Source organism: Podarcis muralis, chromosome 15, assembly GCF_964188315.1.
Source record: "Podarcis muralis chromosome 15, rPodMur119.hap1.1, whole genome shotgun sequence".
Classification (NCBI taxonomy): domain Eukaryota; kingdom Metazoa; phylum Chordata; class Lepidosauria; order Squamata; family Lacertidae; genus Podarcis; species Podarcis muralis.
The window spans coordinates 30,067,029-30,085,036 of NC_135669.1; the positions used below are offsets into that span (position 1 = coordinate 30,067,029).

General features: G+C 49.8%; 1 protein-coding gene across 2 annotated transcripts in view; it reads right to left on the reverse strand.

Annotated features, from left to right (window-relative positions):
- ELN (elastin) overlaps positions 1–17,777 on the reverse strand; it is a 60,507-nt gene extending 42,730 nt beyond the window's left edge. Inside the window, exon 1 of one of the 2 annotated variants that reach the window (XM_077919235.1) lies at positions 17,579–17,777. In XM_077919235.1, coding sequence (XP_077775361.1) covers positions 17,579–17,663 — 85 coding nt within the window. In that variant the 5' untranslated portion in view covers positions 17,664–17,777. The remainder of the gene's footprint in view (positions 1–17,578) is intronic. The other variant, XM_028708380.2, reaches the window with a different exon arrangement.
- Positions 17,778–18,008: the final 231 nt, after the last annotated feature.

Sequence of the window (18,008 nt, forward strand, 5' to 3'; positions counted from 1 at the left end):
CGGCTGCACGCGGAGAGACTTGGCAAGCCAGAATCTGATGCCTCGCAGACGGACGACTCTCCGAGATTTATTTGTATTTATCACTCGGCTTATATCTCGCCATCTCCTCAGTCTAAATGCATTGGGTTTTGCAACTGCCGAGCAATAGGGAGAGAGGCCTACAATGCCTTTCCCAAGGAGGGCGTGAAAAAGGCTAGGGATCATTAGGAGAGGAATTGAAAATAACATAGCCCTCCAACATCTGTCCAATGAAAATAGAGACGTCCTATTCCATTATTATTATTATTATTATTATTATTATTCCCCACCTATCTGATTGGGTTGTCCCAGCATACTGTATTTAAAAACATAATAGAGCATTATACATTGAACAAAAAAGTCCCCATACAGCTGCTTTCCGATGTCTGTTAAAGGTTGTACAGTACAGTTACTTATCTCCTTGGCTCGGGGGTCGCATAACTCCATACCCTCCAACATTTTTCTGATAAAAATAGGGACATCCGAAGGAATGTCCTCAGGAAAAATGAGACATCAAATCAGAAACCGGGAGAGCTTCTGTAAACCCGTGACTGTCCCTGGAAAATAGTGACACTTGGAGGGTCTGGTTTCAAATTGGATGGGGGACTGTGTGCTGAGATTCCTGCATTGCTGAGTTGGACTAGATGACCCTAACTCTAAAATCCTATGATTTTTTTAAAGTTGGTGAGCATGGTGGCCTCCTGCAAGAATGAGTTGTGCTTCATAAAGAAGTCTTTTTATCTGTCCTGATCATCTCACATCCCGCTTCATTGGATATCTGCAAGTTCTTGTGTTAACATGAGAGGGGTAGCAGAGCTTTTCTCTGTCCCATTTTCTCCAGGCCACGCATGCCATACTTATGGACTGTTGCAAAGGATGGCACTCTTCTCATGCTCAGAGGTGCTTGATTTTCCCCAGACGGTTAGCATCGCAACCATAGTCTAATTAAGCCCTGCTCTACCCCACTCCCTGTTAGCAAACAGAAAAGGACAGTCGAAGGCTGCTTAATTGTATCACTGATGTTTGTGCCCAGAAAATGAATCAACTTTTGGAAAATGCTCTCTCCACACCCCCCCCCACCTCCCCATTTTTCCATGGCTTGCTATGAAAAACAAAATGGGGGATTTGGAAAAATAGACTTCTTTCCTAAACTCACTAACCCCCCAGGCGGTTTGCTGCAAACATGAGTGTTTTCAGGGATGGGGGGGTGCCATTTTGCAAACCGAAGCTCTCCCCGCAAAGGATGTAACCGTTTGCACGCAAAGGGTGGGATGGGACTCAGCAAACCCTCCGAAGAGCTCATTGTTTTGCTGCAATGTTTACGTATTTTCTTTTCATTAAAAATGAAAATAAAACGGGGCGTGTGCCTTTTTCCCCCTCCTCCGCCAGAAATTTTACAGCTGGAGACGGACAAACAATTGTTTAGAGTTGGCGATTTAGGAACAAGAGAAAGGCACTCTGCGTGAGCCCAGAGTCTTTCTTGCTTGGATTCCACCCCGTCCCTGCTCTCAAGTGGCTCGGCTGTAAACAGTTGCCAAGGTCTAAGCTCAAATGAAACCCTATACGAACATGCAGACTGCAAAGTGCAAAAGGAGACCTGGAAGATTCAGGAAAGGAAGTGCACATATTTTAAACAGCGCAACTCCCTCCCACAGGAGGCAGTGATGACCCACAACTTAGATGGCTTTAAAAGATGACTAGACACATTTGTGGAGGTGAGAGCTCTCCATGGCTACTAGCTAGGATGACTCTGTTCCACCTCCGTGGCTGGAGATGGCAATGCTTCCCAAATCCCATTTTCTGGAAACCACAGGAGGGGAGAAGGCTCTTGAACTCAGGTCTTGCTTGCTGGTTTCTCACAGGCGTCTTTAAGAACAGGATGATGCACTAGATGGGCCGCTGGCCTGATCCAACCGACGCTTCTTATGTTCTTACATCAAGTTTCATACATGTTGCGATGTCTCCCAAAGCATTCTGGGAGTCGCTGTTTCGATTGGGGCATGTGGGAGGGAGGGAACCCTCATTGCTCTCTCCCCTTTGCAGAACATCAGTTCGCAGGGATTTCCTGAGAGGAATGAGTGAATAGGAAGCCACACTAAGCCTGCCCTGTAGATACAGCCACCCAAAGATCACTGTTGGATTAAAGAGGGTTCATCCCTCCAATTCTACGATTCCAGCATGCCTCACATCTACTAGATAACGATCTGTCTGTCTGTTCTCTTGAGATATTGGTATCCATAATAGAAGGGCACGTTTGCATCTAAATTTTGATATTGGCAGACGCCATTTGGAATGAAGATGGTGGATCGAACCTTTCCAAACTGCACAGACTTGAAAACTGCACTGATCTGTTAGGTTTCTTAGCATTCCCGAGCAATGATGGGCGCTTCTCATGAACATCTCCTATTTATAGGCATCTGTTAGCCAGATGCCACAGTCCTCGAGTCAACTCAAGGGGCCTTGTTGACCTCACTGGCCCCCACCCACCCCAAACACCCAAGAGCTGGCCTCCCTAGCCTTCTCTGTGGCCATTCCGCTTTGACTACCCTGATGGTGTGTCCCTCTACTCCAGACATCCTCGCCAATTGCCCCCAGCCCGTTTCCCAGAGCTTACGACAGGTCAAAGAGGCGAGGGTTTGGCATGAGAGCTGGTGCTGTGGGCTCAACGCTGCGGCCTCCCTTGATCTCCTTGGGGAAAACTGAGGCGCCTGCTGTGTGTGAGAGCAGTCCGCAGACAAACAGCAGGCTGGGGGCGGCTCTCAGCCGAACTTTCCAGCTCCTCCGGCAGAGCTGCAGCAAAGCTTTGCACAGCCTCGGTGCCAAGTAGACTGCGACTGGTGTCCCGTAGCAGCATAAGAAGACCCTCCTGGATCAGGCCAAAGGGGGCCCATCTAGGCCAGTATCCTCTTCTCACAGCGGCCGACCAGATGCCCCAATTGGAAACTTGTAAACGGGACCCCAGCACAAGAGCCCCCTCTCCTGCTGTTGTTTCCAGCAACTGGTATTCAGACAGTTGCTGCCTCTGAATTTGGAGGCAGAGCACAATCATCATGGTTATTAGCCCCTCTCCTCCATGGATTTCTTGAATGCTCTTTTAAAGCCATCTAGGTTGGCGGCCATCACTGCTTCCTGTGGCAATGAGTTCCATAGCTTAGAGGCATAAAGATCTCAGCTTCCAGGCATAAAGATGCTGGGACGGAGAGGAGATCTTGGCCTTTACTCTTCTAAAATTGGCACTGGGCATCAAACCCCGTCTCCCAATTCAGGCAGGCGGAGAGTCAAAACTCTGCCACCTGAGCTGTTCTCCTCAGTAACGTGCAAAACCCACCTTGACATTTCACTCTGAACAAAACTCAGCGGCGACCGACACAACGTAGATTATGAAGGCAAAATGCACTCGGCACATGCCCAGAGATGTCTGTGCCTGCTTTTTCATACTCCAGAAGGGAGAAAAACTGACATTCAAAAGAGGTTCTGGGGCTAAAGGTGGCTTTCATGAGCAAAATAACAGCAAACATAAGGACTAAACTTTGGGAAGAACTTTCTGAAAGTAAGAGTTGTTTGAGGACTACCTCAGAAGGTGGCAGACTCTCCTTCCTTGGAGGTTTTCAACAGAGGTTGGATGGCCATCTGTCAGGGATTCTTGAGCTGTGTTTCCTGCATTACTGGGGTTGGACTAGATGACCCTAAGGGTGACCTTTCAACTCTCCGATTCTCTGATTCTTCACCTGCTTCAGTTTGGAGACGGCGCAGTTGCCTCATCTCTTGGCCAGCGCAAGATACAAGTCTGGGAGCTGGCATTTCAGACAAGGGAGGGAGCTTTGTCTGTTATATTTCAAACCAACTTGAATATATTTTTAACCTCTCCTATTTTCACAGTTATGATTGTCTTGGCATGGAGGTGTCTGCAGACGCACACATCCAGCAGCGATTGGAGAGAGCTCCTGGGCGGTGGATGGAGAGAGAGAGAGAGAGAGAGAGAGACCTGACTCACACGCAGATGGCCTTCGGAAACTGGACTCAGGAATGGTGATTTTTACGCCGATAATCTGCCCTGCCTCCCTCTGGGAAAGGATTATGGGCCTCCCAGCTCCTTCTTACTCACACACCTTCGAGGCTGGCCAATCAGGACTCGTCTGGATGCCTCGGCTTGGCCTAAGGCCCTGAGATAATGGAGTTCCTCAGGCAACAGGCAGCCGGGGATGATAGCAGGCAGCCTGGATGCTTGTGTCTCTGTGTTGTAGCTGGCTGGCTTGCAAGGGAGCAGGCTAAGCTAATGCCTGCCAGGTGCAGACAAGGAGGGCAAGAGGAGCACATGGGCAGAGGCTACAGAGCGGGAAATGATGCCAGGCACTGCCCCCACAGCTTGGCCCCACACTTTGGCTCACAGGTGCCAAGTTAACAGAGCAGACACAAAAGCTTTAGAGCAGATCCTCCAAGTGTCCCGATTTTCCGGGGACAGTCCTGGATTTACAGAAGCCACCCCTCTTTCTGATCTGATACTGGAATGTCCCACTTTTTCTTTGGACATTCATTGGAGAAATGTTGGGGGGTATGGAGTATGAGACTCCCCCAAGCCAAGGAGATAAGTAACTATACAACCTTTAGAAAACAGACCTGTATAGGGATTTTTTATTTTTTTTAAAAAAATGTTTGTCATTTTATTACCTACGAGACCGCCTCTCCTGGTATGTCCCACAGAGGAATTTACAGTCTTCAAACAAAAACATCCTGAAGGTCCCAGGCCACAGAGAGGTTAGGCTGGCCTCAACTAGAGCCAGGGCTTTTTCGGCTGTGGCCCCAATCTGGTGGAACGCTCTGTCACAAGAGACCAGGGCCCTGCGGGACTTGACATCTTTCCACAGGGCCAGCAAGACAGAGCTGTTCCACCAGGCCTTTGGCCAGGGCACAGCCTGACTCTCTCCTTTGGCAATCTTCACAGAACTTTAGCCTAATGGTTGCCATCAATTTGAGTTGAATTAATTTTAATGAAATGATTTTAGAATGTTGTATTATTTTATTGTTGTTAGCCGCCCTCAGCCCGGCTTTGGCTGGGGAGGGTGGGATATAAATAAAAATTATTATTATTATTATTATTATTATTATTATTATTATTATTATTATTATTATGTTTTTATATATGTTGGAAGCTGCCCAGAGTGGCTGGGGCAATCCAGTCAGATGGGCGAGGGAAGAAAAAGAAATAGGACATCCCTATTTTCATCGGAGAAATGTTAGAGAGTATGTCAGAGTGTCAGAGACCTGCTGGATGAGGCCATTAGCCCATCTGTTCCAGCATCCTCTTCTCACAGCGGCCAAATAGATGCCTCTTCTGCGAAACCTGCAAGCAGGACCCAAGCACACAAGCCCTCTCCCCTCCTCTGGCAGTTCCCAAAAACTGGTATTCAGATACTGCCTCCGGCCACAGAGGCAGGGCAGAGCATAGCCATCCCGGCTAGTATCCATCAATAGCACTCTGTTCCTCCATGAATTTGTCTAATCCTCTTTTAAAGCCATCCAGGTTGGTAGCCATCACTTGCTCCTGTGGGTAGAGAAAGGTTCCCCCCCCCTCAGAAAACTAGAAATCATGGACATCCCAGGAAGCCAAACACTGGGAGATTCAGGACAAGAAAAAGCAACTCCTTCTTCACGCAGAGCAGAGTTAAACTGTGGAACTCACTGCAGCGATGACCAGCAACTTGGGTGGGTTTTAAAAAGAGGATTGGACAGATTCATGGGCTATTGATGGCTACTAGGCATGATGGCTGCATGGATGGAAGCAGCAATGCTTATGAATGCAAGTTGGTGGGAACCACAGGAAGGGAGAGTTGCTCCTGTGATTGACTCCTGCTTGAGGTTTTCCCATTGGGGCTTCTGGTTGGCCACTGTGAGAACAGGATGCTGGACTCGATGAGCCCCTGGCCTAATCCACCAGGCTCTTCTTAGGCTCTTAAGTCATGTTTTTAATCGAGAAAGTTGGCTGCTATTCCAGCCAATCTGATCCCCACACGGGTCTGTGTTTATCTCCTGTCTGGGAACGTATGTTCAGCTGAAGGTGTGGCCTGGGGTGTCTCAAAAGGGAGAGGGGGGACATTTTCTGGCAAGATAATCAGATTCTGTCCTTACACACACACACACACACACACACACACACACACACACACACACATCATGTTCCAAAGATGGAGAGCAATGTTTGCATTTGATGTGATCTCAGACTGAGAATGTTTTCTTGTCACAGGGAAATTAAGGGATCATTTTCTCATTTTCCTCCCAGATTTGTTTCGGGGGTATAAAATTGAGAGGGAGTGAGAAAGGTTGCTCTCTTGGTGGGTGTTAACATTGGGGGGGGGCAAGGGATACATTTGTCGACTCTGGAGGTCATTTCCCACCCACCCCACCCCAATCCAAAGCATTGCCAAGGACTTCTGATGGCGCCTCATGCAAATTCCCGCCAGAGGGAAAAGTCTGGAGAGACATTGAGGAGACCCCCAACAAGCTGCCCTTCTGAAACATCCAGATTTTGTGGGGTGGGCGTGCAAATGGGAATTGGGATTCTGGTGGATCTCCCGGACGCTGACTGTTCAAATCTCACAGATGAGAAAAGCAGAGGTCGAATGGTCCACCCCACAAAACCACCCACAGAATCAGTTCCTAACCAGATGTCTCATTGGGAAGTACATTAAGCAGGATTTGAGCACAAGAGCAACACTCCTCTCCTGTGGTTTCCAGGAACTGGTATTCAGAACTGGTATTCCCTCCAACCATGGGGGCAGGGCATAGCCATCACAGCCAATAGCCACTGATGGCCTTATTATTGCCCAATCTTCTTTTAAAGCCATCCAAGTTGGCAGCCATCACGGAGAGCTCCACAGTTGGACTCTGCACTGCATTAAGGACTTTCTTTTGCCTGTCCTGGATCTTCAAACACTCAGCGTCCCTGGATGTCCCTCAGTTCTAGTGTTATGAGAGATTGCGAAAAACTTTTCCCTACTCACTTTCTCCATTCCAGGCGTCATTTTCTATCGAGTCACCTCCTCCTCGCCATTTCTCTCAACTAAAGAGTCCCAAATGCTGCCACCTTTCTTCACAAAAAAGCTTCTTTTCCTCCACCCACGTCCTCAAGGCCAAAGCTCAGATCGGGGAAGAGAGGTCAGGAGTTGAGAGTGCCACCAAGTGCCGGCATCTCGTGCCCAGCTGCCTCAGCCTCCCTCCCTCCCCTCTGTGTCCCCGCACAATGACAGCCAAGCTAATCGCCTTAGCACTGAGACACGCCAGGCTCAGGAGGCCCAAGACTGCCGTGGCAGAGATGAATATCATAGAATTTTAGAGCTGGGAGGGACCCCAAGGGTCATCTCCTCCAACCCCCTGCATTATGACTTGGACAAATCACGTCTGCATCTGCAGTCGAGCAAGGGCAGCCAAATTTCTGGCCCAAATAATAGTTTCTTTCTGAGACTAGAACCAGCTTTGTCAACTCAGTACCCTCCAGATGTTGCTGGACCACAACTCCCATCAGCCGCCCCGGTCAGTGCAGCTGTGCTTTTTCATCACTGGTTCTTAAAGGTAAAGGTAAAGGGACCCCTGACCATTAGGTCCAGTCGTGACCAACTCTGGGGTTGCGGCACTCATCTCGCTTTATTGGCCGAGGGAGCCAGTGTACAGCTTCTGGGTCATGTGGCCACCATGGTTCATGTGGTTCAGCATGGCGAACCAGAGCAGCGCATGGAAACACCGTTTACCTTCCCGCCAGAGCGGTACCTATTTATCTACTTGCACTTTTGACATGCTTTCGAACTGCTAGGTTGGCAGGAGCAGGGACCGAGCAACGGGAGCTCACCCTGTCGCGGGGATTCGAACCACCAAGCTTCTGATTGGCAAGTCCTAGGCTCTGTGGTTTAACCCACAGCGCCACACACGTCCCGTCACTGGTTCTTAGAGGTAGACTAATTTGGTATATGGAGGCTCCACTTACAAGAATGCAGGGAGCTGCCTTCTATTATACCCTGTCCAGCCACCTCAGTATTTTGACTGGAAGCAGCTCACCAGAGTTTCTGGTAAAGAATTTCTCCCAGACCTACCTGGGAATGCCAGGAATCGAACCTGGGAACATTTGCATGCTCTGCCACTGAGCTATGACTAGGGATGGGGAGAGAAATACAGCTCAGTTTGCATTTAAAAGCAAGCCTCCCTAATATGCACTTTGCACAAAGCAACATGCAAACTGAAACAGAGAACCCATCCTTCAAAATCTGAACATCTCCAGATTTTGCAATGCAGTTCTCCAGCCAAGTTATGTGTACAAAAATCCATACTCTGGGGTAGAGTGTGGCTAAAGAGTATCTAACAGTCAAATAATAAAATAAAATACAGCCAAGCATTATGGAAGGGGAAATTGCTTTGCACTAAAAAGCTGACAAATTTTCTGAAGGACTAATTTGTAAACTGATAGGAAAACGTGAGAAACTGGAAATTGGAAAAATGATAAATTGGTAGGAACTGAAATTAACAGATCCCACCCCCCCAACCCAGCACCGTGGGTGTCAGACTAGCATCAGTGAAAACTGGGTTCAAATCCCCACTGAGTCATGAAGCACAGTTTCCAGTTTCAGGCCAGTCTTCATCTTTCAGCATGATGCACCCACCTCGCAGGGCTGTTTTGATGCTCAAGTGACTGAGAAGGCTTTCTACACTGTTACGAGTTCCTTGGGGAAAAGGCAAGAAAAAATGTGTAATAGAATCATTCATTTGTAGAGTTGGAAGGAACCCCTGGGGTCATCTAGTCCAACCCTCTGCAAGGCAGGAATCACAGCTAAACAATCCCTGACAGATGGGCCATCCAACCTCTGCTTAAAAACCTCCAAGGAAGGAGAGCCCACCACCTTCTGTCCACCACACAGCTCTTACCGCCAGAAAGGTCTTCCTAATGTGTTGTCAGAATTGCCTTTCTTGCAATTTGAATCCATTGGTTCGGGCCCTGCCTTCTGAAGCAGCAGAAAACAAGCTTGCTCCATCTTCCTTCAGGTATCTGAAGATGGCTTTCATATCACGTCTCAGTCTCCTTTATTCCAGGCTTAACTCATACCCAGCTCTCTCAACCGTTCCTCATAAGACCCGGTTTCCAAAACCTTGATCATCTTGGTCACCTCCTCTGCACACCTTCCATCTTGAAAATACCCTTCTTAAACAGGGGTGCTCACAACCAGACACAGGACTCCAGGTGGTGTCTGACCAAGGCAGACTAGATTGGCCCTATTACTTCCCTTGATCTGGACAGTTGACTTCTGCTGAATCGCATTGACCATCACACTGTTGACTTGTGTTAAGCAGAATACAGTGGGCCTATTGCTATGAACTGGGTGCCTTGATGCCAATTGCTGCATTAATTCCCAAGCCTTCCTCTGCTCCTGCTACTCACGAGGGAGGGGAGAGGCAGCTTAAGAAACTGACTTAACGGATTAAGCAAGGCCTTGCCATGTCCCGAACAGCTTAAGAAAACACATGAAGGGCATGCAAGCTAGGAAGGAAAGGAACGAGAAAAGCACAATATCTTTATGGGATCAGGGAGGCGAGACTTTCCTTTCCCTCACATGCAAGTCTCAGATCCCAATCCTTTTTTTGGTTACAGAAGGAGGAGAGAAAGCCTAGTAAGGGTCGTTATCTTATCTTGCAGGCCTCTTCTTAACAAAGGTTTCGTGAGGACACCATAAGAAATAACATTGGGCCCATGATATATCGGGAAGGAAAAACATTGGGGCTGCTAATTTGCCCCAGCTCTAATAAGCAGCTGCTCAGTTTCCAACCACCTCCAAAGCCTTGCAAGTCCCATTTGTTGCCAGCTCAAAAAATCTGTGACGTTTTCGTTGATGGAGCAACCTTTTTCTCCCTCCCTTCCTGGCCCGTCGAGTCCAGCCTGCTCTTTTTGCCTCCAGAGGCCCCATAGGAACCATGGAAGAAGAACCTGCAGATGACAACCAAGCCCTGTTGTTTTGGCTCCCGTGATTTTGTTCTCAGAGGTAGACTTCCTCTGTAGATGGAAACCCCACTCATAAGAACACAGTGAAATGCCTTGTGCAGAGTCTGCCACTCTGTAGAGCCAGTTGAGCTTGTTGGTCCATCTAGCTCAGTACTGCCGACACTGATTGGCAGGGGCTCTCCAAGATTTCAGAAAACCATAGAATTGTAGAATTGGAAGGGATCTCCAAGGGTCATCTAGTCCAACCCCTTGCAATGCAGGAATCACAGTTCAAGAATCCCTGACAGGTGGCCACCCAACCTCTCTTTTAAAATCTCCAAAGATGGAGCCTACCACGTTCCAAAGGAGTTCATTTCGCTGTTGAACAGCTCTTACTGTGAGGAAGTTCCTAATAATAATAATAATAATAATAATAATAATAATAATAATTTATTTGTACCCTTGTACCCTGCCCATCTGGGTGGGTTTCCCCAGCCACTCGGGCCGCTCACAATAGAATTTTTAAAACATGATAAGACATCAAATATTAAAAACTTCCCTAAACAGGGCTGCCCTTCAGATGTCTTCTAAAAGTCAGGTGATTGTTTATTTCCTTGACATTTGATGGGAGGGTGTTCCACAGGGTGGGTGCCACTACCGAGAAGGCCCTTTGCCTGGTTCCCTGTAACCTCACTTCTCGCAGGCAGGGAACCACCAGAAGGTCCTCGGAGCTGGACCTCAGTGTCCGGGCTGAACGATGGGGGTGGAGACGCCCCTTCAGATATATCAGATTCTAATGTTTAACCAGAATTCCCTTTCTTGAGAATGGGATCCATTGGTTTGGATCCTCCTCTCTAGAGCAGTGCAAAACAAGCTGGCTCCGTCTTCCATGTGACAGCCCTTCAGATATCTGAAGATGGCTATCCTATCGGCTTTCACTCTTCTCTTCTGCAGGCTAACCACCCCTAACTCCCTCAAGCCTTCCCAGTTAGGAGAAATCTGTCCTAAAATGAATTTCCATGAGGACTTTTTTTTTATTATCACTAAAATTTGCAAACTGATGTCGAAATGTGGGGAACTGAAATTCAGATTGCAGGGGGTTGGAGAAGAGGGCTCTTTGAGTCCCATCCAACTGTACAATTCTATGATTCCGATTCGAAAAAAACGAGAAACATTTGCCCCTCCCACCCAGCCGCTACCATTTCTCTGCCTCCCTCCCTCTGCTTCCCAAGGCAGCCGGACGCACATATTTCTAGCCTCTTGGCGGGAGGGAAAAACAAGGCGGGAGAAAGCCAAGGGGAGGGCGGGAGGAGGAGGGGTTAAGCAACCCTCCCTTCCCCTTCCGCCTCCTATCCTCCTAGCTCAGGCTTCCTCAAACTCAGCCATCCAGATGTTTTTTGCCTACAACTCCCATGATCCCTAGCTAGCAGGACCAGTGGTCAAGGATGCTGGGAATGGTAGTCTCAAAACATCTGGATGGTCGAGTTTGAGGAAGCCTATGACCTAGCTACTGCTTTGCAGAGGCCCATCAGCCTTCAATCCTCCAAGCAGGACTGCTGTATCTTTAAGTTTTTGCACAGTATCTTTAAGTTTTTACACAGTGCCTGCAACAGTCCTGTCCAGCAGAGTGCATGGTTCCTAGACGTAGGCCCAGGCTCTCACTGAACTCTAAAGATTGCTTTGGAACAGAACCCAAGCCCTGATTTCTCAAAATTGTTGACCGGTTTAAAGGATCTGAAGGCCTGCCAAACTCAAAAAATGCACCGTCCTGTTTTCCTTAAGCAATTTCCCTGCAATTCTCTGAATGCTTCAATGTGGGAGGAAGGCCACTTGGACCAAGTGGGAGCTACCTCCCAGTAAACACGCCAAGGATCAGCCGACGGGAGGCCACTTCTCCTGGGACAAGCGTGGCCTCATCTGTGCCCTATTTTGCAGCAAATGGCCCTCCGATTTGGAAAACTGGCTTGGCGTTTCCCAGACTTTTTGGGGGTCACCTCCCCCTGCCAACTATTATGATTATCAGATGTTAATTTGCACCAAACCTTTTTCCCTGAAAGAGAAAATAAACTCATCCCCATTGACCACCAGCAAACAAACAAACAAACAAACAAAAAACCACTACGAGAAACATTTTCCAGAATAGTGGTTTGCGTGACCTACTAAGCAAGGCAAGAGGCCAATAAAATTCAAAGCACCAACAATTAATTGCACATTCATTCAAAACCCATTTAAAAGTATTTTGATCAATGCAACAAAAACTGATAGAATCACAGCATTGCAAGGTTGGAAGGAATCCAAAGAATCCAACCCCTGGCAATGGAGGAACCACAAAAATGTCAGCTTTTCAAAGGCTGTGGTCATTTCCACCTCCAGCGCCCCCCTGCCACACCCTTGCATCTCAGCGCCGCCACCCCCACCAGGTAATCTGACCACCTGCCAGGGAGTGCTATCCACTTTGAGGAGCATTGAACCAGCTGGTCCAAGTCCCGTTTAGTGCTAACGAACTCTCCTAAGGGGGATCTGGGAGGCTTGAAACGAGCCGTCCACAGTCATTAGCACCTGGGCAGCTGGTTAAGCTTGCAGACTCAGCGAACTTGGCCACTGGGGTGAGATTATTGAATTTCTTCTGAAACTACAGTCATTGTCCCTAAATTTTCATCCATGCATAACAATCAGCAGGTGCACATTTTATGCAAATCTGGATCCTTTCTGGTGGGGGTGGGTGCATTTGCAAGTTATTATCTTTTAAATTTATTTGGACTCTCTGCCTTTCTCCAGAGCATGGATTCGAGGCGGCGTCCAACCTATCAAAGGCAAAGTAAGGAAAGCAAACTAGCGGAAAGCAATAATTAAAAGGCATCAGAGCACTTTTAGAGGCAGCGTTTAAAGCACAAGAGCATTCTCCCCTCCTGTGTTTTCCAGGAATTGTTACTCAAAAGCATTGCTGCCTCCAACTGTGGAGGCAGAAAAAAAGCCATCATGACTAGAAACCACCAATAGTTTGTGAATTTCTCCATTCCAAAGCCATCCATATTGGTGGCGGGTCACTGCCTCCAGGGGGAGAGAGCTCCACAATTTAATTCATTGGAGCTCACTTCGGAACACAGCGGGTGGGTGTGAAAAGGCCTTGAGGATCCTTAATGTATAGGAAAATGTGGTGGTCTTTTTCTGGGTTTTGAATGGGTGTCTGTGTGAGAGGGGAAAGTTAAATCCAATTTAACCACTGCCTAAAGCAACACAGAGTAGGAATTACAGACATAAACTGACCTTCTGACCACAGAAGAGAATACTAGCTTGTGTTAAAAACAAAAAACGGCCCATTTTTGTCATTACCAAAAGAATTTACTGGCCACTGTTAGGGATCTCTAGGCACTCTAGCACCTCATAACGAGAAACCACCCTCTTGATCATTTGCAAGCTGTGGTCAACCAGCAGGCAATCTCGTCTCACCCCTGGCGACTAGGAAAAGAGCTATTGGGGAGCCCGCTTCCCCTTTCTGTGGCTGTTTCCCTTCCAGGAATGAAAGAAGGGGAAATCAGAGCTCTGCCAACTCTCATGAGATCTTTTGTGCACAGAACTCCTGTTTAGGCAGGAGGAAATAGCTGAACTGTAGAGTTGGAAGGGACCCAAAGGGGCATCTAGTCTCTCATAACGGACACACCTTTGTAGGAAAGACAAAAAAGTGCAGGCATGGCTCTGGCTTTCAGAGACAATTTCTCCCTGATAAATATTTATGGAGAAGCGTCTGTCGGAGGAATGGTGGCGAAAGACAGGGGTGTTGTTAGCGGCGACCAAGCCCCGGGTCCCAGATTTCCTGCCCCCCAGTGGCGTAGCGTGGGTTGTCAGCACCCGGGGCAAGGCAAGTAATTTGCGCCCCCTAACCCGTGGATTTGCGCCCCCTAACCTGTGGATTTGCCCTAACCCCAGATGTTGCGCCCGGTGCGGCCGGCCCCCCCTGCACCCCCCACGCTACGCCACTGCTGCCCCCACTTTTTAGTCACAATTTCCCCTTTCCTTGAGAGGTGCTTAGGGGCTTCTATAAACTGCTGTTGAGAACCCAGCCAGCAGCCATCTTCATATGCCCAGAAATTAATCCATATCGTGGGCCTGAGGGTCCTGAACCTTCAAACTATTTCATGGATGCTATTTCATAGAACCGTAGAGCTGGAAGAACCCTGAGGACCATCCAGTCGAACCCTCTGCAGTGCAGGAATATGCAGCTGCCCCGTACGGGGATCAAACCTGGAACCTTCGCATTCTCAGCACCGTGCTGTAGTCAACTTACTAAGCTATCCAGGCTGACTTTCTGGTTACATCCCAGGAGCGCCCAGGAAAAGCGGAGGGGGGGGGGGAAATCCAACTTATTTCATGGGAAGGCAGGAAACTGCCTTCTACCAAGTCAAACCTTTGGTCCATGTAGCTCAGGACAGTCTGCACTGACCGGCAGCTGCTCTCTAGGGGTTCAGGCAGGGGTCTCTCCCAGCTGGGGACAGAACATGGGACCCTTATGCATGCGCAGCCATACTCGGGAGCAATCCCAATTGGCACCTTCTTTGCATACTCCAAATTCCCTGCCTCCCAGACCTGCCACACTTGCAGCAATTCGTACGAGGCAGCCTGAACAGCGAACATGCAAAGCCCCCCCCCCCCAGCTCCAGCCAGGAGTTTCCCGGTGGCATCGGGGCCGGCTCTGCTGTTGGGCAAAAGGAAGAGGAGGCTGCTTCTGGTGGCAGGGAAGCACTGAATGGTGGCAAGGTGATGAAGGAACCAGTTGGGCACACCAAGCAGCCTGGCTACCCCTGCCCTCTCAGCTGACTTGCTGGCGGTAATGGGGTTCTTGGTGATGACATTTTACCACCTGAGGCAAAGGGCTGGAGGGCAAGATCTCTGCCCTGTCCCAGTGGCCCTGACAGAATCTGACTGGACTGATGAATGACTTATTTCGACAAGATCCTCAGCTCTTCCCGAGGCAGCAGGGCGGCTTAGGGGGTGCAGAGTAAGGGCTAGCTTAGGGGGCTTGGCAGAGGGGTTGGGGCACTGCTGCCTGCAGCCTGAGCCAGCTGCCTCACTCCACAGAAGGATCCCGCTGCCCGTCCAGTCAGGGTCTCTCTGTGAATTTGGGGACCACCTTCTCGCCCCCACCCTGGGCTCCTTTGGGAGGATGGGGCAAGATATAAATTTCCAGTGGTGCCTTGGTACTCAAACAGCTTGGCTCCCAAACAAATCAGCTCCCGAACACCGCAAACCCAGAAGTGAGTGTTCTGGTTTGCGAACGGTTTTTGGAAGCCGAACGTCCAACGCGGCTTCCACAGCTTCTGCTTGAATGCAGGAAGCTCCTGCAGCCAATTGGAAGCTGTGCCTTGGTTTTCGAACCGTTCCAGGAGTTGAACGGACTCCCGGAAGAGATTAAGTCTAAGAAACAAGGTACCATTGTAATAAGGAAGGAAATAAATAAATGGACTCTCGCAGCAAAATGACTTCGGTCTACCAGCGTGGAAAAAACCGATCAGAAGGAATAGATGGTGACGGAGCTTGTGCGTTCCTCTAGTTCACTTCGAGAGAGAGAGAGTAGGAGGAATGCTTCTTGTCCCATGGAAGCGGGACATAGAATCACAGAATTGGAAGGGGTACCAACGGTCATCTAGTCTGACCCTCTCTTAACTTGAGTGGGCCTGCTTCACCCATCACAGCTACCTCACAGGTTCCCCCATGATGTCGCAAAGGTTGTCAGGCTGCCACCCCCGGCCCCTTATAGCAAAGGGAACATCTGTAACCCTACAGACCCTGTCAGACTCCAACTCCCAGCAGCCAACGATGGGGAATAATGAGAGTTGGAGTCCTGCAATGTCTATGGGGTCACCAGCTCCCCAGCCCTGACCGTGGCGATCTTTGGGTGCCCTTCTTCACCCAGGTCCCAACATTTGAGCCCTACTGGATGCAGACACAATCTATCAAGCAGGTTGCTGGAGTGAGAAAGCCCAGCCTTCTGAACAGCAGGTCTCTGTCTAGTTTGACCCAGAGATGGGGAATTCTTCCAGCCTATCAGATCTGAATCTTCCCAAAGAGATTTTTTTTTTTAATGGGATCCTCAAGCCGTCACCCCACATGCTTGGACTGAAGCGATGACAGTTCCTGAGGGCGGCAAGGGGAGACAGTACGATCTCGCGGGGAATGCCAAAATAGAAAAGCAAGAGAGTGTGTTTCATTAATGCCTCTTGCTGTGTTCAAAACCCGGGAAGAACATGTTTTCCAAGAGGACACCCAAGTTGCAGGCAGAGGCGACGGCTGTTTGGCGGGACCGCAGTGTTCCCAGAGATGGGGCAAAGGTGTCCGGGATGGGGGCGTCCCTTCTGATGAACCCCATGGGAACCTACGGGCATGACCCACTTCTGCCTGCCTGCTTCCCCTTTTGGGATCGGGTGCAAGGCAGGAACCTCACTTGGATCCTGCCCTCCCGCTCCCCATGGGCTTCCCTTTGCCCTCCGACTGGGCAAAGCGTCTGTGGTCGCCTGGGGAGAGCCACGGCGTCACCACAGGAGAGCGACCTGTGCAAATTGTGTGGGCTGTGCAGGTGGCACATCCTTCTGACATGCAATAAATCATAGGATTGTAGAGCTGGGAGGGACACAGCGACTCAACTAGTCCAACACCCTGCAAAGCAGGAACCACAGCTAATTCTTGAGCAACAACCAAACTAAACTCACTTGTGGGGGGCAAGCGGGGAGCTAACTCCCCCCCCCCAACACCAAAGAAGATGAAAGTAAATGTTGGGGTTCAAGAGGAACCCTTTTTACCCTGACGTTCTGTGCCCCAATCCCCAAAGCACCGCTATGGCTCCTCAATGCACTCTGCACATGCTCAGAAACACTGCATCACATGCTTGTACCATCTGAGGGGCTGAGGTTTGGTGTTTGGCAAACACCTTCTGGGGATTCAGTTAAGCCTCTCCTCTCCTCTCCTGGAGTCCACTGGCTTCATATCCTGCCCCCCTTCCATTCAACCTCCACGATAGACCCTTAAAGTTTGTCAATGGTAATATTAGTGACTCCCTGTGGGCAGGCAGCACCTCAGCCACCTTCAGGGTGCACCCGGAAGATTTCAGAGACCCTGAAGATGGTGAGGGCCAGTATCGGGGGCTCCAGACTTTTGCCCCTTGTCACCAACAAGCAGGGAGTAGAGATATTGGTCCCTGCGGCATGTCTGAGGTTTGGAGCAGTGAGTCTTGCTCCGGAGGGGGGGCGGGCACTGAGTTTTTAAAAGGTGCGGCGGCAGGTGCCCACCAGTGGGGCAGGAGCTGGAGAGACCCAGAGGGAGGCAGAGGTGACTCCTCTCAGTCTTGCCCCCCATCCTGCTCCTTGCTGTGTTCTACAAGTGCACCTCAGAGGGGAGGCTGTGACCGCCAGTGGCCTGTTGCAAGAAAGCAAAAAGATGGGTGCAGGCGGAGGTCAGGTGCCCCGATTGCCCAGACGGAACAGCCTCCGCCGCAGATGGCTTGGAAGCGAGGCGGCTCGACGACCCCTTCCAGGGCCGGGGGGAAAGCATCTGGTCAGAGGCTGTCTGCGGTTTTCGTCCTGAGCCTTCTCTGTTGCTCCCGCTGCCTCTTACCTCCTTGCCACGAAGCCGGGAGACTGAAGAGCAGGAGGACAGTGACAGCCCCGGGAAGGAAGGAAGGAGTCCGTAGCCTGGCCATCTCTCTCGACGCAATGCCCCAGCCCGCTGGCTGCCGGAGTGTTTTATCCTAGCGGAGCTGCTTAATTGCGGCTTCCAAGGATGTAAAAAGGGGGGGGAGAGGGGAGGGATGAGGGGAGGGGACAAGGCTCAGGACACTACGTCATTGGGAGAGGGGGCACACACACACACACACACACACACACACACACACACACGGATCTCTCTCTCCAAGAGCCTGGCTTGCCTTTGTAATTTCTCTCTCCCCAGCGCGGGTGGGATCTGTTGCCAAAAGCGAGCTCTGCTGCCAAGAGAGATTTCAGGAAAAGGGGGAGGGAGCTGGAGGGAGGGGGGATCCAGATTGGTA